Raw genomic sequence first — 26782 nt, forward strand, 5'->3', positions numbered from 1 at the left:
TTCTTTTTATTAAAAAGTTAGGCTATACCGCCTAGGAAATTGTGTGTTCATGATTTCTAATGGATGTCACCGATCCACAATAAAGGATTTGTGCAACAAGCTAAAGACACGCAAGCACACCCCCGAGCTACACGTTAGGTAGGTCAGAATTGCAACTGTTCACGCGAGTTCGCTGTCGGTTTGCAAAAGAAAAAAAAAAAAGAAAAAACGAAAAGTCCCCTGTGCTGACGTGTACGGGCTTCCTACGACCCGCGCATGCGCAGTTCCATCCCCTCTCCTTTCTCCGTGTGTGACGCGCCGAGCGGCGCCGGTGCGTGTGGCGGAGTTTGACGTGGCACTCTCCAGCAGCACGGACCCGGACGGAGGAGAAGAGCGCACCCATCGCCTTTATTCCAGGTAAACCCACACGTTTCACCCTTTAAACGGGACAGGGGAAACATCCCCACGCCATGGCGGGCTGCGATCCAGCGGTGGTCATGGTAGCTGGAGTTCTGAGGGGTTTAAGGGAGAAAACTTTGCAGACACGTCCGCGTTGTAACGTCGCAGGATCGGGGTCGCTATGTTGTTAATTACGCGCTGGGGTTTATTGGGTATAGGGGGTCTGGCTGGTGGTCTGATTGTCCTCGTCCTGAATGTGCATCATCACAGGGAAACACAACGTATCACAATACAATACTGTGTTGTCGGTGGGAAGGAAGGGATGCAGAGGTTTGATGTCGGGCATAACGGATCTTTGACGTGGCAATCCCTGGGCAGTGGCTGACTCCACTCCAGCGGTGGTCCCTGGTCGGGTGTGCGTTTTTATTTTGGATACAGATGAACTAACAATGTGTGTATTGCATGGGCTCAAAGCGTCGTGAGTCTCTCTTGTCCCGGCCTGGTCCGCCCTGGTCCCAATCGGAACCGGAGCTTTGTTGTTGTGACAGCTGTCGCCAACTCAACTTACTTGTTATTTAGTTCCTGAACGCCTTTGGATTACATAGCGTCCAATACCCTGACACGAACAAGACACAGGAAACTAGTCGAGTCGATTGTATTATCTTGAATTGACATCAAGTGTGGCACAATAAAGCGAAACCAAAGGTCCATGTTCCACGTTGTGGACTTACTATCTGTAGTGTAGGCCTTCCTTTTAATAAACATTTAGACAACCGTCGTCTCTGGAGATCGTATATCGAACCAAGTCGGGCCAAAAGCTCAACAGGTTGCAAGATATAATCAAAGTTTGTGTATATTGCACCCTTTAATGTTTCAAAAGGGATTTATATGTCGTAAGCAACATAGATAAACGATCTACATTTGTGTCCTTTCCATTCCAATCCACAGGTTGCCTGTAGTGGTTCTTCGTGGCATGAGGAGACAGTGAAAGCCATCCCTAAACAACATGAGTCAACAGGGTTATGTAGCTGCGCCGCCATACTCCCAGGCCCAGCCCGGCAGTATGGGCTATGGGCCGGGCCCCAACCAGCACACGTATGGGCACTATGGGGGCCAGCAACAGGCCTTCTCTCCACCACCACCAGGTACGGTCCTCTGAGTACAATGGGGATCCCAGGAGAGGGGATAGGCCTTTATCAAGGTGGTGTTAGAGTGGGCGTGGACACAGGTGCATCAAGATGATGTAATTATGGGCCCAAGGATGCCTACAGACCCATCATTAACATAAGGATGTCCACCCCTGTAATTTCACCTCTGTGATACCTCCTGTTCATCAACATTTATGTGTGAATATATACACATTCATGTGGGTGATTCTGGATTTATTTCAAAGCAAATCGTTTTTGGTAGATGAACCGTAATACGAGTAGGATATAAACATGGTAATTAATTTGCTGATGTGAATTCAACCTGAACACAGATGGTGTACGCTACATTCATATTTACATTTAGGGCGTTCAGCAGAGGCTTTCAACCAAAGCGACTTACAATAAGTACATTTGTCAGAAGAAAGAGAAACAACAATATATCTCTGTCGGTACAGTAAGGATGTCCATAGAACCAAGGGCCAAGCACTTACAATTGTTAGGTTTACCCATTCCCCGTATACAACAAAGACAGCTAGGATAAGACGCTATACAATGCTTAGTACTGTTTTTAAGTGCCAGGATGTACAACATACAATAAGTGCGTACATTAGGGGCCAGCTTCCTCAACCCTAACCCACCCTGATGCAGATAATGTATGCTACACGATATGATTTCCTAGGACGTTGCTGAGCCTCGGTTTGAATCAGGCCCGTATGTCCCAGTGCAGATACAGTGTGGATGAGCGCGCGTTGACATGACTCTGCTCTCCTCAGGTGGGATGAAGTCGCCAGGGTCCAACCCAGGTGGGCTGCCCCCACCGGCACAAAGCCATTACAATCCCAACGCCCAGCAGAACGGCTCGCACCCACCGAGGTAACCCCAACACACCTCCCTCACACTGGACCCCTGTCAAACTGTGGGCGAATGTTGTCTGAATGAAGCAGTGACTGGCTAAATGACTGTTAGTTGTTGTTGTTAGTTACGCCCAAGATAATCAGTCAAACATGGGTTGAAGTAGTTTGTGGTGCTTATATTAGCACTATTTATGGATTTGAGCTAAGCGTTTTGTGACTCTGCAAGCTCCACCTTTAGTCTGTGTTCGAAACTCCTTGGTGACTTCATTGTGCAAGGTACCTTTCCCAGCCTTTGTGTTCAATACGCCTTCAATACACGATGGTTTGTCATCTGGTCTGCCTTAGAATCAGAGCACAATGCAATGGACGTGGAGGAAAGTGATCTCAGTGAAAACGGACAATCAGGGAATTGAAATTCACATTGTATCTAAAGGGATGTGTGTGCATTAATATTTTTGCGGTAAAGCCTAGCGAGCGTTTTTAAATTTACGTTTACATTAAGTGCAGTAAGCAGACGTTTTTATCCAAAGCAACTTACGATAAGTCAATCGATTTTGTTTGACAGAAGAAAGAGAAACAACAATATATCGCTGTTGGTACAGTAAAGATATTCATAGAAACAATTGCTGACACTTACAATTAATAGGTTAACCCATTCCCACAAAGACAGCCAGGATAAGATGCTACACAATGCTGGGTAATATTTTTGGGTGCCACAACGTACAACACACAATACATTTTGAGTGACTTTATCATGTCTTAGTTTCTTCATCGCCAGTGCTTATGTTGACCACATGACAGAGTGGGTGAGTCATTCAAAGCGCTTCTTTCCTCTGGTAGTTTCCCAGGTGCCCAAGCTTCCTTGGCGGGCTACGGCCCTCCTCCCCAGAACCAGTACCCTGGCATGGGCCAGCAGGCTCCGCCTCCCGCGAAGCAGCTCACCAATCAGATGGGTGCTATGAACCTGGGGAACTACAGTATGTTTACAAAAAAATGCCCTTGTAGTTCGAAAGACTTTAAATTAACGCTGCTGTCTGACAAAATGCATGGGGAGGAACTTGAACTTGTTTTTAATTTGAACTCAGCATTTTGAATATGAGGCATTATTTTTTATAGAAAACATTTCTATATTTTGTTTATGCATTGGTACATTTGTGCAGTCTAAGAAAATGTAGTGGGAGGAGCTTGTTGCATAACATTTTTAATTTATACTCAGTATTTTATAGAAAGTTATTATATTTTATAGAAAACATGGTTTGTCCTATGTGTGCATTGATTGTTTATCCTTGTGAATTAACAAATGGTAGAACAAAAGAAGGTCACAGACCTTTCTCCTCCTAATTATAATTAGCTAATTATATCCCTAATCATGTTGCTGATGAGGTCCTTCTGGTTCTCTGGTCTATTTTTGATGGAAGTCTTTATGTGTGTGTTTTCATTGTGTCTTGATTATTGAGTGTGTTCCTGTGTCTTGACTATTGTGTTTGTTGTTGTGTATTGCTTATTGTTTGTGTTATTGTGTGTTGATCGTTGTGTGTGTTCTTGTGTGTTGCCTGCAGCCCCAGGTCCCGTGCAGAGCTCGCCTCAGGCCAGCCCCCCAGCACCACAGCCATTCCAGCCCACGCCTCACCCGGGGATGGGCCCGCCTTCGGGCCCCCCGGGGCCTCAGTCCCCTCACATGCCCCCCCAGATGTCCCCCCACCCGTCGACCCCGGGAGGCATGCCAATGACTGGTCGTCCAATGGCAGGCCACCAAATGTCTGGTCCACCAATGGGCAGTGCCCAAATGCCTGGTCCACCAATGGGAGGATCCCAAATGACTGGTCCACCAATGGGAGGATCCCAAATGTCTGGGCCTCCAATGGGCGGCCCCCAAATGTCTGGTCCTCCAATGGGCGGCCCCCAAATGTCTGGTCCTCCAATGGGTGGTGCCCAAATGCCTGGTCCTCCAATGGGAGGACACCAAATGACTGGTCCACCAATGGCAGGCCAACATATGTCTGGTCCACCAATGGGTGGCCCCCAAATGTCTGGTCCACCAATGGCAGGGATGGGCGGGCCCTACGCTGGTCCACCTGGCCCAGGAGTGGGGGGCTACCAGCAGCCAGGTCCGGGACCCAATAGCCCGTCGGGATACCCCCAGCAGCAAGGTACGCCACAATAGCTGGCTTACAACAGCACCTACAGCGCTGATGGAGACCTGGAATTGAGCGTTGTTATTATTGACCTCGCAAATCAAACTAACTTTGGGTTTAAATCTGCAGTCTGATGACAGGCGATCTTGAATCTGTGTGGACAGACGGCTCACTGTCTTTAGTTTCATATTTGTTTCGGTCAATCATGTGGTTGCTGTTGCTGGAGGCGGGGATTTGTAAGCACGTAATGGGCAAACAGAAACAGGAGCAGCAGTAAAATGTTAACAAGTGTCTGTATAAGTGTCAAATTCACGTTAGCAGAGTATCCACTGTGGAAATACACTTATTCAACTCTCCCTCGGAACCGCTTCCTCCACTCAAATTGGTTATCTTCAGTAGAATATCTCTGTAATGAAACAGGAAACTCTTGTGAAAGTGTTACCCTTGCATCTTGTGGTTTCCAGCCCAGGCTATTAGCCGTCGCCCCCCCGGAACTCTGCTATAATATCGCAGGATTGATCCCAGATTATCATCTAATTGTAATCAATATCGAGTCTACCAAGACAGAACAGGGTGTTATTTTTCACCCATGGCTAGGTTAATAGTTAACTAAATCTGGCAGCTTTGTGAATAATTAACCGAGTAATCACCTAATTCCCCCAGGTCAGTTTGGGGGCCAAATGGCTGGGGGCCAAATGGCAGGGCCCCAGCCAGGTTTCCCGGGTGCCTTCCCCGGATCAGCGATGGCCGGGCCGCCTCAGAAGAAGCTGGACCCTGACTCCATCCCTAGCCCTGTGAGTAGAGCCCCCATCCAACCACCAGGCCCCCATGAACAGCCTGCCACACACTGTGGTTGAAGTGCCTTTTGTTTTCCCAGATTGGTATAGAAGGAGTGGCTCTGATATCCCTTTCTTTTTTACTATCACTTCTACTACTAAGATGCAGTTTTTAGTGTCTGGCTTTCTTTGGTCTCAGACAAATCGTAGTGAGGGGGAACACATGTGCCTGCTCTGACCTACTCTCCACCACTGAGTCACTGCTTCCTCTTGAAGGGAGCCTTGCTTTGCATGAGCTGCAGGCGTTGCTTCACTCTTCAAGTGTTGTTTCAGCAGAGCTTCACGGGAGATCATTTGTGGGCATGTCCTATCAGATGACAGCATCTATGATCGATGTCAATGTTTTTCCTTAATAAATAAATAGTTGAAATTAGAATCACATTGACAAAATAAAGCAATGTTTTTCTAATTTCAGCTATTTATTTATTAAGGAAAAACATTGCTTTATTTTGTAAATGTGATGAGTCGCCAACAGATTCCCTCAGCAAAGTCCCTGCTAGCCAACAACGATTCGGCTGGTATCTAAACCAGCAATCGGTGCTTAACTTTGAATACTATTGAGTTGAACCAATGCCTGTCCTGTAGATAATGAATGACACGATTCTCTTCCAGACCCAGGTCATTGAGGACGATCAGGCCAAGCGAGGAGGACAGGTCTACGCCACCAGCGTCAGGGGTCAGGTTCCCCCCTTGGTCACCACCGACTTCACAGTCCAGGACCAAGGTACGGCCCAGTGAATAAATAAACAGTGTGTTTACGTGGAACATTGACCTTCATTTTCTTTACCCCAACCAGGGTCAAAATACTGCACTACTTTTGGATAATTGCCACATTTTTTCTTCACTGTTCACACACAGATTGGGTTATTATTTGCAATAAACAACAAATATGCAATCAATATCATACATTTAGGGCATTTAGCAGGCGCTTTTATCCAGAGCGACTTACAATGAGTACATTTGTCAGAAGAAAGAGAAACAACAATATATCTCTCTTGGTACAGTAAGGATGTTCATAGAAACAAGTGCCAAGCAGTCACAATTGTTAGGTTAACCCATACCCCGTATAATATATATATATATATATATATATATATATATAATAAAAAAAACACTTGGTTCAAGATTTATGATGTTCCAATAAGGATGGACTCTCCTCATGTTACCGGCCCCCTCGCGTCACCCTTTCCTCCGACAGCCTCCACGCTCCGCCCTGATAACCTCCACCTCTGCTGTGGTCTCCTCAGGTAACGCCAGCCCCCGCTTCATGCGCTGCACCACCTACACCCTACCCTGCACCGCCGAGCTGGCCAAACAGTGCCAGGTGCCCTTGGCCACCATCATCAAACCCTTCGCCATCGTGCCAAAGAACGAGGTAGGACCAGGCCGCTGATGGATGGATGGCCCTCGTAGGAACAGCAGAGGCCCCTCTGAAGCGTTTCTGTGCAGCTCTGAATTTAACACACTATGTATTGAACATACAATAACAGTTTCTTGGACGTTTCTTAAAGACATCACCCGCATCATTGGCTCTCCCTCGGACAAACGCCCGTTTTAAATCGAAGGCGTCAAACGAAAACCAGCCATATTTTCACCGGCCATGTTCTTGTTTGGGAAGGCATGATTATCCTTTTCCTCTTTCTGATTTCGGGGAAGTTCCAGTGTTCTCGTGACAACCTCTGTACTCTACTGGATAGTGTTGTGCTGTGAAGGGAAACTTTCCCTTAGATACTCTCTGACTCTCTGGAGTCCAATCCCCCAAAGGCCTTTTTAAGGCAATGTTATCCTTCCCTCTCCCTCCCTCCCCATGCTAATTAGCTACCAGCTATCCTCCCAGTGGTCGACTCGACGTGCTTCACACATTAAGAACTCAGACGTCGGTTTGGCTCTCCCGCGTGTTTACGTAGATCACCTGAGTGCCGTGGAGGGTTGCCTACCGACCGCCATCGCCCTATGTTTGCAACACGTATCCCCTTTTACCACAGCGTTGCTGGACACTGTTTGTTGGTCTTCGCTTTAAACAGGTGGTCGTTGCCTGGGCAATGTTTAGTTTATGATTCACCGTGCTTCGGAATCCATCGCCTCTGCTTGGAGTTTTATTAAGTACTGCTGTTTTTCATCTTGATGTTTTCCTAATCCACTGGCCTGTCAAAAAGAGGATTTGTATGGCTCAGTGTGTTCATTATACGCCCTCTGTTACCTGCAAGCCTGCGATTAATCTAACTTTGGGGTAGGCCGGTATTGTTCAGCGGTGGTATTGTTTGCTTTAAGCAACATCTGTAGGCATTGGCAATTGTTAAAACTGCTTTTTTACGGTCGCAAAACATGCTGTTTGCATTCCCGCCATCGACTAATGGATTTTATATGAATGTGCGACACATGTATTCGCATGTCGGAATAGCAATAAAAACAAAGAATCAGTTCAGATCGGCTGAACAAATCCCCAGTCTATGGTCATGCTTTGGAAAACCTTTTTATGTCCCGTCCAATTGCAGCGTTCGATACTGAGTTATTGTCTGTTAATATACTCTCTGCACTAACATCGACGTGGTACTGTCTGCATTGTTATTCATGCATTCATTTGTGTGTGTGTTTGTCTGTGTGTGTGTGTGTGTGTGTGTGTGTGTGTGTGTGTGCGTCCAGACACCTCTTTATCTAGTGAACCACGGTGAGACGGGGCCCATCAGGTGCAACCGATGCAAGGCCTACATGTGTCCCTACATGCAGTTCATCGACGGAGGCCGCCGCTTCCAGTGTGCCTTCTGCAACTGCGTCAACGAAGGTGAGCCTAGGCCTGGCGCAGACCCGCTCCCCATGGATCCACCCGTCCGTCCGTCCGTCCAGCTTTCCTTCTCCGTGAAACATAACCGTTTTGAGTTAAATATGGAATATTGTTGGTTGTTTTTATTGATGATGCCAGTCTGTGCAGAACACTGTCGTTTTTGTTGAAAGGAAGGTTTTGTCTGAACGTTTGGAGTTCAGTCAGGGATATTGTTTTTAAACGTTTGAATCAAACATTGTTTGATTTAATAAGTGATTGTATAACGGTACATTTTAATAATTGATTGATTCATTTTCTTTCCGATAATCTTAAAATTAGAATACCAAAAATGGTTCTTCTTTAGATAAACAGTATATTACGTTTAGATGTGGTTAATCATTAATCGAGGCCGCTAGCTAGTGATTGGCTCATTTGAATTCCCCTTCAATGCATTGACCCCAACTCTCTCCCCTTACTGGTTGTGATTTCCCCCCCCCCCCCACAGTGCCCGTGTTCTACTTCCAACACCTGGACCACATGGGCAGACGGATGGACTTCTACGAGAGGCCAGAGCTGTCGCTGGGCTCCTACGAGTTCTCAGCCACCCTGGACTACTGCAAGGTAGTCCTGTTCCTCTCTCTCTGGGGCCCCCCTGGTGTGGGGTCAGCCCGTGCTGAGAGTCCTGCAGTCACTGGGCTGTTACATCACTGCACTGCACTTTTATGATCTCAAATTATTCTCAAACTTTTTGGTTTGGATTTTTATTGTTGAATGCACTCGAGTTAAGTCACTTTGGACTTAAGCTTCTGCTAAATAATTGTAATGTAATGTGAGGCAGTTTGGGTGAAAGCATCCACCATAACTCTTTAAAAAGTATAAATGCTTCCTTAAAGCTGGGCACACCAAAATGTTGAAATTGGCAGTATATGTGGCAGAATATTCCCTTTTCTATTCCATATAATTCAAAGCATTATCTCACCTGGTCAGAGGTCAGATGCATGTCCTAAAACAATAGTTTTGAGTTCCACACCCTGTCCCTGATCCTAACCCTGGCCTAAACCACGCCTCATTGGACACAACCAGCTCCATCTATCCTCCTACATATATATACCTATGCCTACACTTAACAAATTCAAACTTCATTCCTTAACCTAATCCCCATAAATAAATGCAAATGTTGTTGAAATTTTACTGAACCGTAATCTTTCCCAGAGTAAAACATTAACAGTAGTCGTCCCAAAGGAAACAGCCATGCATGGCAGGGATTTGACCATAAACGATTGGGTTTCAAGGCTGTGACTTTATCTCGCAAGGCGCGACACTGATAAACAAGATTCCCTCCACACCATATTTAGCCATTCAGATGGACCCGGCCTATATAAGTCTTGCAGAAGTGTTTTAAGTACAGCAACAGACAATCACATGACACTAAGTAGGGAAAAACTGTGTGCCTTCGACACACATACCACATACAAGTCATTAGCTTCTCCACCAATCGCAATCAGCAATGTTACTTGAAGGGCCTCTGAAATGTGCTGTTGGCGCCGTCAGATCTTTCTGTCTTGTACTTGGCAGCTCTTGCATTAAGATGTGCACCTTCTGGCCCCCGCCTTGGCTCAGGGTTCAAAACCCGTTGCCGCGGAGACAAAGAAGTCAGTGTGCGCTCGGCGGTGTGTAGTGTGCGGGTTGCAGGGGTAATGATTGCTTGGCAGATGTTCTCTTCCTTTGGTCTGCCTGTGCGAACATTATTAATACCTGGCGATGCACCTGGAGAGAGGGCAGACAGACCCCCCCCCCCACCGTACAGACAGATAACCAGGGTCTCTCAACCCCCAGGTACAACCAGATCACCAGGGTCTCTCCCCCCCCCCCCCCCCCCACTTCCCCCCCCTATTTCTACAAATAAAACTCACGGATGAAGCTTTCAATTTTCAAGCATTTGGAAATACACTGAATCAGAATTCAGAATCCGAATCAGAACTCTCTTTATTGTCATTGCACATGGTACAACGAAATTTAAATTGTGCGGATTTGAAACCTTAACAGACACTTATTTACAGTTTAATACTACTAGCCTACTACGGCTGAGTTGCTGTTTGCTGTTAATAACCGATTTCGCGGTTACAAGCATATATCATGTTACCTACAGCGACATGATTGGTTGAGACAAATATGAAGCGAAACAAAATTAAACCCTCCGGTCACCTATACTATGTAGTCTGCCATATACGTAATTCTGGATGAGAAGGCCTAATCTCAATCTCTCTGGCCTCTCCTGCAGAACAACAAACCGGCCAGCGCCCCCGCCTACATCTTCATGATCGACGTGTCCTTCACCAACATCAAGAGTGGCCTGGTCCGACTGCTGTGTGACGAACTCAAGACTCTGCTGGACAACCTGCCCAGGTAGGGGAGGACACACACACACACACACAGACACACACACACACACACACACACACACACACACACACACACACACACACAAACACACACACACACACACACACACACAGACACAGAGACACACACAGACAGACACGCAGACACACACGCAGACACAGACACAGAGACAGACACGCAGACACACATGCAGACATGCAGACATTTAGATATACATGCAGAGAAAAAAACATACATATATATAGAAATACATGCATACAGAAATACATATATGCATACATATAGATAAACATACACACGTACAAAGATACATACATATAGAAATACATACATGTAGAAATACATGCATACATACATACAGTACATATGTAAAAATACACACATGTATATAGAAATACATGCATGCATACATACATACATACATACATACATACATACATACCAACATACATACATACATACATACATACATACATACATACATACATACATAAATACATACAAGTGATCAGCGTTGCGAATGAAAGTCAGTATAGTAACCAAACACACTGATGACTCACAGGCTTACGATCTGTGTGTTCCTGGGTGCCCCCTTACCCGTGGCTCACATGACATGGCAGTACGTATAACAACGTTGGAACAGAGGGTGGAAATTCCTCACTTGCCAAATAAGGAGGTCCAGGCCGAAGGGTCCTGGGTAGTGGACAGGGTGGGTGGTGTCGGGTGCGGGCCAGTCCGTCCAGGTACTGAAGTGAGTCGTCTCTAGAAGATTGTTGCGTGTAGGACCAAGGTTCTCACACGCAAAACTTGCCGAGGTAGCAGAAGATGGAAGTAATGCCGTTCTTCCTGCCAACTCCCACACTGACGGGCATTCCCAAGCACAACGGTGGAAGTCAGTGAAGCCACACATGGCACGGTGGTTACCGCTCAAAGTGCATTGCGGCGATGGGGATGGTGTGTTTTAATATGTCTGGGCGCTCCGAAAAGAAACAGAAAATCCCACCAGCCATCTTATTTCGCCGTGTCTTGGGGGGCTGCAACAGCATTTCCATATTTGTCCCTAGCCATGACATCATACCTCAAGCACTCACCACAGAACTCACTCCAAATGAGCTACATACGCTGCTCTCTCTCTCTCGCTCTCGCTCAATTGCTCTCTCTCTCTCTCTTGCTCTCTCTCTTGCTATCTCTCTCCCTCTGTCTCTCTCTATCTTTCTCACTCTCCCTCTGTCTCTTTTTCTCTCTCCCATACACACACAAATTTACAGGCACACACATACACACACAGATACACACCCACACACACACACGCACACCCACACCAAACCAGACAGACAAATACACACGCATGCACACTACAAAACCCTGGCCTTTTCTCACCACCCTCCCTTGTTGGTGGTGTGTGTGTGTGTGTGTGTGTGTGTGTGTGTGTGTGTGTGTGTGTGTGTGTGTGTGTGTGTGTGTGTGTGTGTGTGTGTGTGTGTGTGTGTGTGCGGTGTAGGGTGGGGGGCAAATTGAAAACACATTGGCTGCTCAGCTCACTATAAACTTGGCTCCATTTGCTTGAAAAAAGCAACATGGTCCATGGTAATCCTCAGTGAGGCAGAGCAGACCAGGGCAGGTGTAGGCTCGTACTCACAGGGGAGTTCCCCTTCATCATCCACACATACTTCCTAACAATAATGATGATGATGATGATGTTAGATGGGCTGGCTGGGCCTCTGGGCTGACCCACAGGTTCTGAAGGTCTGAGTTAAGGCACTTTTAAGGCTTGTTCTTAGTTTATAAGTCAGACGTTTCCTGATTTTGGTATGATTTCCATTAAATATTGTACATAATATTTTATTGAATATCAGACAAAACCTCACATTGCTTTGCCACAGACACAGCCTGTTTCGTACACAGATGAGTTTATGTTTAAGTGCTGCCAAAGTTATAGTAATAGGCTGGAATCTGAAGAAGGCAGAAAAAACTTTTTCGCTGTCGTCGTATTTGCTCGTTTTCTTTATAATCCTTTTGATATCGTCAACATTAACTGTTTCTCTGCATCATCTTCGTGTCCCAAATGAAAACCCCCCTGATCCTTCCTGACCTCCCCCCCCCCTTCCAGAGAGGAGGGCGCGGAGAGCTCGGCCATCAAGGTGGGCTTCGTCACCTACAACAAGATCCTCCATTTCTACAACGTGAAGAGCACCCTGGCCCAGCCCCAGATGATGGTGGTCTCAGACACGGCTGAGATGTTCGTGCCCCTGCTGGACGGGTTCCTCGTCAGCTACGCCGAGTCCCGAGCCGTCATCCACAAGTAAGACGGTGCCTTCAGACCTCCGATAAAGACCGCCTGCTTAAAAAGAGGCGGCAGTAGCTCAGGTGGTAGAGCCGGTGGACTTGTAACCGGAAGGTTGCAAGTTCGATCCCCTGCTCCTTATGCTTCGTGTCGAGGTATCCCTGAGCAAGACACCTCCCCCTTAACGCTCCTGATGGCTTTTTTATACACATACCGATGGCTGTCCGCCATCGGTATGTGTATAAAAAATGGTCGCTTAAGTCGCTTAGGATAAAAGCAAAATGCCCTAAGTGTAAATATTAATGTCAATGGTTTGGATTGTGTTGTCGGTCATGATCTCTTGACCTCATGAGCCGATGCTTTTCTTTTGTCCTGAGGGAACTTCTTCGATGACTGATGTCTTGGGATCAAAGCGTCTGCTAATGATTGAATTTATTTCGGGTGGGATGTTTTTGGCGGGATTTCTTGGCAGCCACTCTCTTAACAATTCAGCTGCTCTCTAAAGTTTGTTGGGGACCCATGCTTGGCCGAATAACACTAAGCCAACAATTCAGTTTTAATCCAACTCCCATCTCCAGACGTGGTATTGTTGACCGAGACAGAAAAAGTCTGCATTCTTGAGTGTTATTGTCGCTATTAAATTACCGACTATTGTGTAAACAGGATATTTCATGAATCAAAGTTCACAGGCTGCTTCAATCCCAGCTGGGGGAGTCATCGCAGAACGCCATGTCGCTTACAAAAGAAGACAAGTGCTGTGTCTGAAATAGATTGATTTCAGACACAGCAAAGGATTCAGGCTAAGAGTTAGCTGCAATCAAGCTAAGATTTACTCTAACTCTCTGTAGACGTCTCGATTACTTCGTCTTTGCCCTAACCCTAACCTCCTTTTTCTAACTGAACGCTATGCTACGTCTCAACCCTGTGGGAGCTTTGGTTGGTGTCGCGGCGACTCAGAAGTCCTAACCTTCTCTTATCCTCTGGGCAGCCTGTTGGATCAGATCCCGGACATGTTCGCGGACACCAACGAGAGTGAGACGGTCTTCGCACCCGTCATCCAGGCCGGTGTGGAGGCGCTGAAGGTCAGCAACACACACACACACACACACACACACACACACACACACACACACACACACACACACACACACACACACACACACACACACACACACACACACACACACACACACACACACACACACACACACACACACACACACACACACACGCGCACACGCACACAGGCACGGACACTCACACACACATACGCTTATAATCACTCACACACACACGCATATACATGGCCTGATTGGGGGCCATGCAGGAAAAAAACATTGATTCCCATCGCTCGTCTTTTTCTCTGGGATTCAGTTTTATTCGTTCCCCGAGTTTTAAGAATACTTTCAAAATAGCTAGAGGGATAAATCTTCATACAGCACTCCCAATAAGGAGGTAACCCATTTGAACACACATTAGAGAATTCTTCCCAAGGACGCCCCCCAGCATAAGAACGATAAACCACTTTGTTTATCTTATTAGTTGAATACCCCTGCCTTTAAACTTATTTCTCTAATTCAGCCATTCAGTTAGTAAGACCAAGTCATTCAGTGAGTTGGGCTTTTTAATTTCCTGATGGGTTGTTATTTACCCCAGACGTCTTACAAATTAAATGACATGATGTCATTGTCGAGGAACGACTCGGAGCTGAGGTTCACATGCAGGTTTCAGTTGGGGAAAAATGATTCTAGAATAAAAAACGTTGTGCTCATTTTGGTGGTCCGCTGCAATGAGGGACTGTTCTGTTACCCAAAAGGCATGTGTCTACAGAGACCTCAGCAATGAGCATGTAACAGGAGGATTCAAACTGACGTTGTAGTATAATGTATGTTGTATCTCTCTCTCTCTCTCTCTCTCTCTCTCTCTCTCTGTCTCTGTCTCTGTCTCTCTCTCTCCCTCTCTCCCCCTCTCCCTCTCTCTTCCCCCCCCCCCCCTCTCTCTCCCTCTCTCTCCCTCTTTCTCCCTCTCTCCAGGCGGCTGAGTGCAGCGGGAAGCTCTTCATCTTCCACGCCTCCATCCCGACCGCCGAGGCTCCTGGGAAGTTGAAGAACCGAGACGATAAGAAGCTGGTCGGCACGGACAAGGAGAAGGTGAGGCTCCGGGTGATTGCTTCTACTCTCAGTTTGGCTCGAGCTGGTCGAGGTCATGCACTGATTCAACATATCTGTTCTATTTTGTATTTGACTTATGTGCTTAATTACTTATTAAGTTAATTTTAAACATGTTTCCATCTCTTAGTTGATCTTATAATTATCCCATTTCATTTTTATTTCTATCATCATCATTATCCTCAAACGCTCCTTGCGTATTCATTTAGCGTATCAAGGAATGCTGATATTCCCATTTTACGTAGTATACTGGTAAAATGTCATGTTTTTAGATTCATGTTTTTTCTCAATAGTTCCTGTATTGTTACAGAAATTGCTTACCCTACGCACCTCGGCAAAATTTCCCCCGGGGACAAATAAAGGGTGGCGATTGGTTCACCGGTTGACCGGTTGACTGATTGATGTGTCTGCCGCCCAATCAGACGCTGTTCCACCCGGTGAAGGGCGTGTACGAGCAGCTGTCAAAGGACTGTGTGGCTCAGGGCTGCAGCGTGGACCTCTTCCTGTTCCCCAGCCAGTACCTGGACATCGCCACCATGGGGGATGTGCCCGCGCACACCGGGGGCGGCGTCTACAAGTACAGCAACTTCCAGGTGTGTGTGTGTGGGTGTGTGTGTGTGTGTGTGTGTGTGTGTGTGTGTGTGTGTGTGTGTGTGTGTTGGGGTGTGTGTGTGTGGGTGGGTGGGTGTGTGGGTGGATGGGTGTTATATTGCCTGGTGTTTTTGTGTGTGTGTGTGTGTGTCTGTGTTTGTGTGTGTGTCTGTGTGTGTGTGTCTGTGCCTGTGTGTTGATCATTTACATTAACAACGGAAAACCGGACACTTTTTAGAACACATTACAATCGTTTTTGTTGCCCGAAATGGGAAAACAATCTATCAATGAAACCGTGGATACTTTCTAGTTAGACTATTGTGTCTGGCTACAGGCCAGGCATGTGCATTTGAAGCAGACTTTAGATCAGATGTAAAAAAACAACGTTTAGCTTTGCTTTATTATTATATTTACTCAGTAGTTGGCCTCAAGCGATACAGAAAGAGTAGCAATTTATGAGAATTCAAAAGACAGTTTATCACAGTCGACATCACAGTTTATGAAAAATAATCCAAACAAAATTGAATCCCATGAAAATCCACCAAGCATGTGCGTGGATCAGTGAAACGGTAACAACAGCGCCCCCCGGCGGTTAGAGAAGGAACCGCAGCCTGACCGCTGTGCTGGGGTTCCCAGGTGGAGAACGACGGGGAGCACTTCTTGAGGGACCTGAGGAAGGATGTGGAGAAGCCCATTGGCTTTGACGCCGTCATGCGCGTCCGCACCAGCACAGGTATGCAAAAACCTGTAAACCTGCAAAAATATGGGAATTATGTTAAAGGTCAACCTGGATGCTTTTAACAATCATTTTAGGTAAAATGCCCTAATGCAAACAATAATTGTGTTAATGGTAGTGAAAAGCTAAACCTTTTTTTTTTAAGCAGGGTTTCTCTAGAGCAGTGTGAGTTTCAACTGTAAAATACGAAGCATCCCAGGTCCAACCACGTCATCACATAGCTTACACTCAGGGCGTTAAGCAGACACTTTCACCCAAAGCGACTTACATCCATTCACACACGCATTCCCGTCGGTGTCTACCATGCAAGGCTCGCTCAGGGACACGGCGACGCCCAGCTAGCAGGAGCCGGGGGTCGAACCAACAACCTGCAGTAACCCCCCCCCCCCCCCCCCCTCTGTCGCTGTCCCGCCAGGCTTCCGGGCGACGGACTTCTTCGGCGGCGTGTACATGAACAACACGACGGACGTGGAGATGGCGGCGGTGGACTGCGACCACGCCGTCACCGTGGAGCTGAAGCACGACGACACGCTCAGCGAGGAGGCGGGCGCCTTCATGCAGGTGCGCACGTCACGGGAACGCACGCACGACGCACATACAGCGCACGGACAACACACGCGCAGCGCACAGATGAATGGGAAATATAATCTACGGGTCCTGCAGGTCGCAGGCCTGTAACAAAACACAATAATAATCCGCCAACATGTTGGCCAGCAAATATTTGCTAGCCACGGGTTAGTTATTATCTTTTGAACCATTTGGTGGATGATCTGATGAATGCCCTTTCGTGATCATTTTATCGAAAGTATCTCACAACACCTCAATCAAACATTGTCAGCGTAAAACAGCCCCAGTGGGAATCAAACCTCTAACCCTGGCGATGTTAACGCCTTGCTCTACCAGTTGAGCAACACAGCACCACATCGTTGCATTTTAGATCGTTAGACACGATACGTCACCAGCGCTTCCATTATGACCATCGTCATCTGTCGCTGTTGTAACCCCGTGTCCGTCTGGCCGTTTTTTCCCAGTGTGCCTTGCTCTACACCACCGTGGGGGGCCAGCGGCGTCTGCGCGTCCACAACCTCAGTCTGAACTGCAGCTCCCAGCTGATGGAGCTCTTCAAGAGCTGCGAGACGGACTCGCTCATCAACTTCTTCGCCAAAACAGGTGACCGTCCAACGCACTCTCTCTCCGCTTCTTCCCGACCCCTCTCCTCCCCCAAGGTCACACGGTTTTAATGATTTGCGTTTCCATTTGCGTTTCCACACCGCAGTAATTCTTCTGTGTCCCTCAGCTTATTTGAACATCAATTTGAGTTTGAAAATGTCGGTTAGAAATGTCAGTTGGAAAATACCAGTTATTAAAATGTATGCGTTCACTTCGTTTACAGCCTTAATACCTTCATAGTGATGATAAAATGGCGGATATATATTCCACTACGCCACCAATTGAAGTAGAAGTTAATCAGTCATCTAGACGTCATAACCGAGCCAGTTGAGACGTTCATTTGTTGTTTTTAATTAGAAGATACATTATGCCAGATGACTTAAAGTGTCATCATATCTCAATATTAACAGTATTAATTGATATGTATTGCCGGTTTAACAATGCCGGCATGACTCATCAAACACCTTCCCGTTGGAAAAAACAAGAAAAAGTACAGGTTGACCTGCCAGAGGCTTTAGCAAACGTTGTCCAAGTAGCAGTAATAATGAGAAAAGGAGTGAGAACAGCGCTTTATTTCAGACGCACGTTCATCACACCTAAGACGTGCTGACAGACAGCCCCACGCTGTAACGCGGGGGCCTGGGTTCGACCCCAGGGTGACCCCTCTACTCCCTTCGTTGCCACTCCATACATCACCCTAAAGTCTGGTTTAACATGGCTGCTCATCGGCTTACCAGGCACCGGGATTAATATCTCTCCTGGTAACCCGGGCCACATGCTCTCCTCGTAAAGACGACTGCGGATGACATCTCCTACAACAGCAGGAGAGAAGTCCCTGCGAAACTGCAACGATGTCCGTTTAACCCTTTACTGCCATCCACAACGGTTTTAATTGGTGGATGAAACTCTCTGAGCTCAAAAAATGCCAAGGCAGTTATTAACACAAAGCATAGAATGTGAATGGTTTAAACAAACTTGACTTGAATAAGTTGAGTTTATTAATATTATTAATCACATTGTATGTTTTGTTTTTCTTTATTTATTTTAAACACTTTTAAACTCATTTGTTGATTACTTCGTTTTTACAACGTCTCTATTCCCCAGGTGTCAAGCGCCTTATTACAGTCAATAGTATAAATGCCAATGGCTAATAACTGATTATCATCCCGGTGTTCCCTAGCCTACCGTGCCATCCTGAAGCTAATAACTGATTATCATCCCGGTGTTCCCTAGCCTACCGTGCCATCCTGAAGCTAATAACTGATTATCATCCCGGTGTTCCCTAGCCTACCGCGCCATCCTGAAGCTAATAACTGATTATCATCCCGGTGTTCCCTAGCCTACCGCGCCATCCTGAAGCAGCCTCTGAAGAGTGTCCGGGAGATCCTGGTCAACCAGACCGCCCACATGCTGGCCTGCTACCGCAAGAACTGTGCCAGCCCCTCTGCCGCCAGCCAGGTCGGTGGACCACTGAGCAGGCTCCAAAATACAAGAAACTGTGTCTTATGATCTAATGTGATGTCGGTGCGGCTTTTCCCAGGGCTTTTACTCATGTCCCGCAAAAGGCTGTGCAGAGCTTTGTGTCACTGCGGGATCCAATTCAAGACGCTATGGATCCAGAGACGGAATGTTGTTAAGACTCAACATGCCGTTTAAATGTACATTTAAATTCAGGGTATTTAGCAGATGCTTCTATCAGAAGAGACAATAAGTGCATTCGTCAGAAGAAAGAGAAACAACATATCGCTGTCGGTACATTAATGATATTCATAGAAACAAGTGCCAAGCATCAACATGTCGTTGCGTCTCGTTAATGTTTGTATTCATTGATCCATTTCAATTTCGCTGGATTTTAGTTTGTTCTGTTAGTGTTGTATATATTTGGTAAAGTCTAGTTATTCATAAGCGCCTTCAGGTCATTCATCGATCGGCCGAGTATTATAAAACCGTGCTGGACATACATATTTTCGACCCCAACAAGAAGTCACCTTTTATGCAACGCGAATACAAATGCAGTTAACAGACTACTCTGAGGCTGGTCTAATCGACTCCTCTCCATCCACCTCCCCCCCCCTCCCAGCTGATCCTGCCCGAAACCATGAAGGTGTTCCCGGTGTACATGAACAGCCTGATGAAGACAGCGCCCCTAGTGTGCAGCACGGAGCTGTCCACGGACGACCGCACCCACCAGCGCCTGGCCGTCATGGCCATGGGGGTGGAGGACACCCAGCTGCTGCTGTACCCCCGCCTCATCCCACTGGTGAGCAGGACGGGAGGGGGGGGGGGGGGGTTGTTCACCGAGGGGCAGTGACTGACTCTGACTCGGCTGTAAATGGTTTCGAATGGTCTTGAATGGAACTCAGTGGGACTCAGTGGGACTCAGTGGGACTCAGTGGGACTCAGTGGGACTCAGTGGGACTCAGTGGGACTCAGTGGGACTCAGTGGGACTCAACGTTCCATTGAGTTCCTGTGTTGAGTTCTCGCCCGCCCAGCAATTAGACTTTGTTATGCCATTGGTCGTTTTGTGTGCTGTGTTGTGTGTTTTTTTTTTTGTGCTTGTTTGCAGTTGTGCAGATTAAGATTGGACAGTTGGTTACGATTGTTTATATTTTGTTCATATCGCTGCTTGTTATGTGTGTAAAGTCGTGTCGTTGAATTAACCGATTTGTAGCGTAATCCAAATTTGCGAAATATTTGGTATTTTTAAAGATTATTTATACTAACTAAATCCCCCCCCCCCCCGAATGCTGAGAAGGAAACTAACCAAGCCCACCCAGAATGATCAATATGTATGCTGGTTTTTTGATAGAATAGATTTCCGATCAATTTTAACGTTTCCGAACTTTCCGCAGCACAACATGGAGCCGGAGGGCGATGCGGTGCCGGTGCCGCTGCGCTGCTCGGAGGATCGTCTGTCCGATGGCGGGGCCTTCCTGCTGGAGAACGGCCACGCCCTCTTCCTGTGGCTGGGCCAGGCCTGCCCCCCCGAGCTGATCCAGGGGCTCTTCAACCTGCCCTCGCTCGCTCACCTGCAGCCCAACACGGTCAGCAATGCACGCTGGCTCCCCTCAAACTGGTCGGGTTCAGTGGGGCGCCCAAAACAATCACACTTACTGGGACATATTAGATGTCAGGCTTTATAGATGGGTAGATCTTTTGATCTATAAAGTCTGACGTCTAATGTAACCAAGTAATGAAAAACAAAACACCATCTGTCTATTATTTGTTACCGTCTATCTACAGATAGACGGTAACAAATAGTAACGATTGTAAGTTATCATCATATTTTGCTGAAAAACAAACCTATTGAAATGCAAAATACTTAATTATTAATTGAGTATTATGTCCTCAATGAATTCAATTTCAATTATACTTAAAGCTAGAATAGGCAAATAATATAAGAGGCATTTTCTTTTTGTTGAACGTCTCTATACAACTTTACAGCAATAAATGTATCCAATTCTCTGACGAGAAACAAATCGGTGGCTGTTGCAGGCAATAAGCCGGTCCAAACATTTAATTCAGTAATGCGCACTAAGTACACATGACAAGAGTCTTCCACAAAGCTACTGCTAAAGCTAGTGAGCTATTTATTAATCTTTCTTTGGGTTGGATGCTTTCAAAATCTAGCTTACTCTGGTTGGTTTTTCCAAATTGCCTACCTAAGCTTTAAACCCACAGTTTCACTCCAGCCTTAATTGGAGTGATTTCTAAGGATCAATCCCTCCAGGACATGGCTCAATCAACCCCAGGATTAATGGGTTTAGTCTGTGGAAAGAACAGGTAACTTTACATTGGATAAAAGTCGACTGCAAGGAAAGAGTGACATAGTGCAGCTCTAAAGCAGGGCATGTGATTAATTTAAAATCAACAGACGGTTTCGCAATTTCCCCAAGATGTCTTGTAATCCTTGTTTTTCCATGTGAATTTACTGCCCTGCGGGCCGGACTGCAACTCCCATAACTCACCTGGAATCCACTCCCCCCCTTCTCCCCCCTTCTTCAGAACCTAAAACAACTTGTCACGGATAATGAATCAGGAAGATTACTGGCGCTTTTCGGTCTCTCCCGTTGTTTTTTGAGATGCGGAATGAATCAGTGCTGCAAACGCTCTCCGCGGGATAAGTGCATGCAGGTGTAGGGCCGTGTCCGTCCGCTCGGGTCAGCTCTGAAGTCAAATAAGAGGTTCAGGTGCTTCGCTAAGCCCGCTCCTCTACCCTCATACCCTGATACCCCTCTACCCTGATACCCCGATACCAGCCTTCCTGGTTTCCGACTGAACGCACGTCAGGAACGTCGATCCCCATCTCAACACGTCACCTGTATCCTTGAATCTCCGCTGGCTGGTAAAGCCCAGGGCTAGGCATACGGGATTGAACGGACTGGTGATGGATGACCTCTTTGGGATGGCCAGCTCATGTGTGCTGGGGTGTGTTGGTTTCCAGAACGTGCTGCCAGAGTTGGACAGCCCCCAGTCCAGGAAGGTCCGGGCCATCGTCAGCAGCCTGATGCAGCAGAGACCCAACTCCATGAAGGTAAGGTCCCGGGCGTGGTCCCAAACCAGGAAACCATTATCATATTGAGATATATATATATTGACAACATAGCAATAGGTGATTGTTGGTAATCTGTGTGTTTGACATGATTGCGATGATTTACTTCCATGTATGGATTGCCTAACTCTTAACAAACGCTAGCGCTAGTCTTGTAACAAAGAGGGAATCACGTCTCAATCAAACACAGCCGAAGACTCTTTGCCGCTCCCTAGTGGCCAGAGCAGGTAAACACATTGCTGCTGTAGCTCAGCAGCAACAGACATTTCTTCGATATTGTGTCAGTAATTAAACAATGATATTAACGATCACATTGCGTGAAAGCCTTATCCGCAAAGACAGCATTCTGCATCCTAAATATTTGTATATGTAGAAAAATAATGACGACTGTTGACTAAGTTAACACTAAATTGATCAAGATAAGGGGCATCTGTCTCATGGATGCCTTCAGGTAGACTGCAGAGGCGGGGTTTGAACCCAGAACCTTCCGACCCTCTCTAACCCGTGGTTTGACCCACCATGACCACACTGTCCTCTTCCCCCCCCCCAGCTGCAGATCGTGCGACACAAGGACAAGCTGGAGGTGCTGTTCCGTCAGCTCCTGGTGGAGGACAAGGGGCTGTACGGCGGCACCTCCTACATGGACTTCCTCTGCTACGTCCACCGCGAGATCAGGACGCTGCTCACCTAACTCCGCCCCTGCCCGTAACCCGGCAACCACAGGCTGTCCGTCCGTCATTCGCACAACCCCTGAGTGCACGCTTGAGTGTGTGTGTGTGTGTGTGTCTGCGAGCGAGTACGTGTGTGTGTTAGTGTCTGCCTGAGAGTGTGCGTGTCTGTGAGTGTGTGTGTGTGCCTGCGAGTGTGTGTAGCTGAGAAAGCGTGTGTGTGTGTGTGTGTGTGTCTGAAAGTGCGAGTGTGTGTGTGTGTGTGTGTGTGTGTTTGTGTTAACGTCAGGGGACCCCACCTCCACAGGGTCTGTATCAACAGTTGAATCTGTTTATTTGGGTTTAGGGTTCAGAAAGGAGCAGACAGACAGGGGGTGTCTTCGGGGTTGTGGGGGGGGGGGGGGGGGGGAAAGGGGAGCCCTGTTGATGCTGACCCTGTGGACTGTGGACTGAAGCTGCCTTGGAGGACAAGCTCTGGTTCTTACTGGTTCTTACTGGTTGAACCCCACGGGAACAAGCTCCTTCCTGCTCTGGACCGAGGAACCTTTTAGTTTTGGTTTACGTCCCGGAGATTCACAAGGAGGAAGAGGGAGAGGCGGGACCATCGTAATGAACCAATCAGAGCCCACCTCACCCCACCCGGCCCCCCTCCCAGCCAATCGCCTTGTGCAATATAACATTTTACTTTGTGAAAGATTACCAAAATCATTTTTTTTTGTGTGGGCAGAGAAAATCTCTCTCTCTGTCTCTCTCTCTCTCTCTTTCGAACCCTTTAGGCATTTAAAACGGGCAGGTTTGCAAACAAAAAGGGATCATTTACGTTTCCATTTCTTTTGTTTACAATTATAAGTAACATTCGCTATGCTATTATTTGTTCTGAATGATTCCGAATGATGGTAGTACAAATTAGTTTTTTTGTAATTCACTACCAATTATGATATATATACTTGTATGATATGCTTGATGCAAAAACATTTCCAAATATTCACAGGGATGAAATTGATCACATTTCCACCCAAATAGAAAGTATTTTGCCTTTTAGAAGTAAACTTTACTATTAAATCTCTATTTCATTAGGTTGTTGAACGGAAAAGGAAATTGGTTTCCAGAATGTATATTAGTGTTAAATCCAATGCTATGGAACTAATTGACGACCCAAATGTGACTGAAAAAGATATTCATTCATATTTCAAATACTTTTATTGCGATAATTACATGTTTTACTTGGCAACCAGAGGCACACTTATTTAGAAAAATTATGACGATTTGTTTCGTTTGAATATACTTGAGCTATCATGCTAAAAGGAGCAACAGAACACCAGATTGGTTTGCGTTGCAGAGGGCTCTCTCTATAGGTGAAACAGTGCTACTGCATGTGTAACCGGGCTGACTCGGTGCTGATGAAGCGCTGATGTGACACACCTGGGCTCCGCTTATTGAACCTGAAAGGAAGTTCAGTCCTGAAGTCCTAAAATGAGCTAAAAACCTCAAACGAAAGAATCAAGGCGTTTGATTTTACTTTTTGTTTCACCGTTTTTCCTAAATAACACTTAGGCGACGATGCTTTCAGGTGAGGATAGTTTGATTTTTGTTTTCTATTCAGGCTCCACTAAGCACCATCGCTGTAGCAACGGGTTCTTCTCCCACCAGCTCCGCTGTGGGAATATAAACCCAATCACTTATCAGTGCCAAACTGCCAAACCTTAATGTAATAACTTTCACCACGCAATTATACATTCCAATAATATATATATATTTTTAATTTTCCCTAACTAAAGCATTGTGCTATGTCTTTTACCGTTAGAGGTATTAATAATTATTTGTAATCCTCCACATGCTGTTTCTTCTGTGTTAGTGATATTACAAGGCATTTGATTTAAACAAAGAAAAGCTTAGTTTAACGTGTAGCCTAATCAATGAGCTAATTGGAAAGTTGTCTCCATGAAGTGTGTAAAATGTGTGCTATATTACCACCAGCCTTAAACGGTATAAAAACACAGTCCACTCTATGGGGTTTTATGCAAACGCGTCTCAGGTAAAAGTACCTTTACTCTTCTGTACGTCGATAGGAAGCCCAGTGATTTCAGTCAGTTGGAAAGACGGAATTACGGAATAGTGGACTGTTGAGCTGAATGGTTTGCAAATGTACATTTCTATCCAATTCTTAGTTTTTGTTGTTTTTATTAAAATCCTGACCAAAAATATTGAAACTGTATTTTCTTATTTTTTCCCTTAACATGGTGTGTGTGTGTGTGTGTGTGTGTGTGTGTGTGTGTGTGTGTGTGTGTGTGTGTGTGTGTGTGTGTGTGTGTTATAACCACTAAACCGACGGAGAACCAGTGGTGACTAATGCATCATGGATGCAACCCATGTACTTCACCTGTTTTAAAAACACGAGTGCTCTTCACAGGACTTGAACCCAGGTGCAGTTTTGACCAAAGGCAGCTGGCTCTACCGCACCACTGAGAGGTACTCCAAAAGAAGGTGGGAGGTTATGATTGACTTTGCAAAAACATGACATTGCAACTTTTCGAAGATTGTATTTTGATCGATAAGGGCATCTGTAGGATTTAAACCCATGTCGCCTTTATTAATAGAACAGCTCTGCAATACACCATCAATACCCGTGGCGGGATTCAAACCCATTGTCTGGGCTGGACAAATTGCAGCTCTCTTGCTACGATCACCTCTCAACTCTTTGTTGTGGTCGACTGGTGAGATTTACGATGGGTTTCGTACACTTGCACTAGTCACCGACACGGCTTACTGTAGGCTTTGATGGGCGGCCCCAAAGGACCATTGCTCAGGGCCCCAAAAAGGACAATAGCTCAGGGCCCCAAGACAGTTTAGTGTCCCTGTGGATAGGCTTCACAGAGACGGAGACATTCTCATCTGTTTATTGTCGTTCTTATAAAATGTACTCTACACAACTGGACATTAATGTCTGTCGGTATACATCCTTTAGTATTGTAGTCTAATTCACAAACCGACCCCGAATCTAATGCAGCACTATTCAGAATAATGTCCCATTTTCAACATGCTCCCCATCAGCTTGAACTCTACTGGGTCCAATCTCCAGTTGGGTCTAATATCCGTAGCACCACAAGATGGCAGTGTCACACCAATTTTTGTCTCGTCACGTTAGTTAATTTCAGCACAATAATAAACCAAAAACACAGTTTTGTTTCTGTATTAATTGTTTTTTCTTGAATAACCCCAGGCCCAAACCAACAAATGTTGTTAGGGCAAAATAGTATCATGTGAGGGTCTGAACTACAAAATAATATTCGCAAATGTGGTCATACAACTATTTCTGATTGGTGATGAGTCCCTCATCAAGAAAATTTCCAGCCTGAAAATATTATGTAAATGAGTTAACAAATCAGGCGCGAAGTATTATGATAAAATATTTAAATGTACCACCTCCGGAAATGTTTTGATTTCTAAAACAGTCAAACATGAAAGTCATGGAGTGAAACACCAGGCGTAGTAGATTCAACCATTTTCTCAGACAAACACAAATACATATCCAATTTTTAAATACAGATGTGTTGATCAAATTTACATTTCCTTAAGGGTCAAGGCATAAAAAACAAACAAAACAACTTGCAATGAAAAAGATCAGACAAAGACGAGTCATCTCTATTGATTTAACAATGAACACGTTGTCTCTGCTCAGAAACAATTTCAAGTACTCCTCTCAAAAGGGAAATGCATGCTTAATCAATAACGAGCATGCCTCATTCAGAAATTAATGTAGTGTTTTATCTGTTTGCATTTCCTAAAAACTAACTTTTCGTGGTTAAAAGCATTTGTAAGAACCAACACAGCTGGAATCTAAATTATATGAATACAGTTTTCTAATTGAGACAGAGGGCCATTTGTCAACTGTTAACATCAAGTATCAAATAAAGTAAAGGTTTAGCCAGCAGGCCTTCTGCTCAGATTAGTACTCCAAACCAACATGGCAAGGAAAAAGGATGAGAGGTCAGAGGGCAAAAAGACAAAAGCACATTTACCCAAGATCGAAAGAGACGTATACAAACTACCGCATAGTAAGACACTGGGACTGAAAGAAATCGTACAAACAACACGCT

General features: G+C 45.9%; 1 protein-coding gene across 1 annotated transcript; it reads left to right on the forward strand.

Moving 5' to 3' along the window:
* Positions 1 to 290: 290 nt before the first annotated feature.
* On the forward strand, positions 291 to 24883 carry sec24d (SEC24 homolog D, COPII coat complex component). Its single transcript, XM_079758113.1, has 23 exons — positions 291 to 396; positions 1327 to 1523; positions 2300 to 2399; positions 3221 to 3357; positions 3940 to 4530; positions 5179 to 5309; positions 5964 to 6075; positions 6599 to 6726; positions 7995 to 8133; positions 8618 to 8733; positions 10394 to 10518; positions 12626 to 12817; positions 13788 to 13881; positions 14833 to 14949; positions 15390 to 15560; positions 16195 to 16291; positions 16710 to 16855; positions 17326 to 17464; positions 18804 to 18922; positions 19545 to 19724; positions 20318 to 20509; positions 21910 to 21999; positions 22568 to 24883. Exons 2-23 carry the CDS (start codon positions 1385 to 1387, stop codon positions 22706 to 22708), a joined length of 3396 nt encoding a protein of 1131 aa, XP_079614239.1. The 5' UTR covers positions 291 to 396; positions 1327 to 1384; the 3' UTR covers positions 22709 to 24883.
* The last annotated feature ends 1899 nt before the right edge of the window (positions 24884 to 26782 follow it).

The sequence above is a fragment of the Pollachius pollachius genome (assembly GCF_949987615.1).
Source record: "Pollachius pollachius genome assembly, chromosome: 20".
Classification (NCBI taxonomy): Eukaryota; Metazoa; Chordata; class Actinopteri; order Gadiformes; family Gadidae; genus Pollachius; species Pollachius pollachius.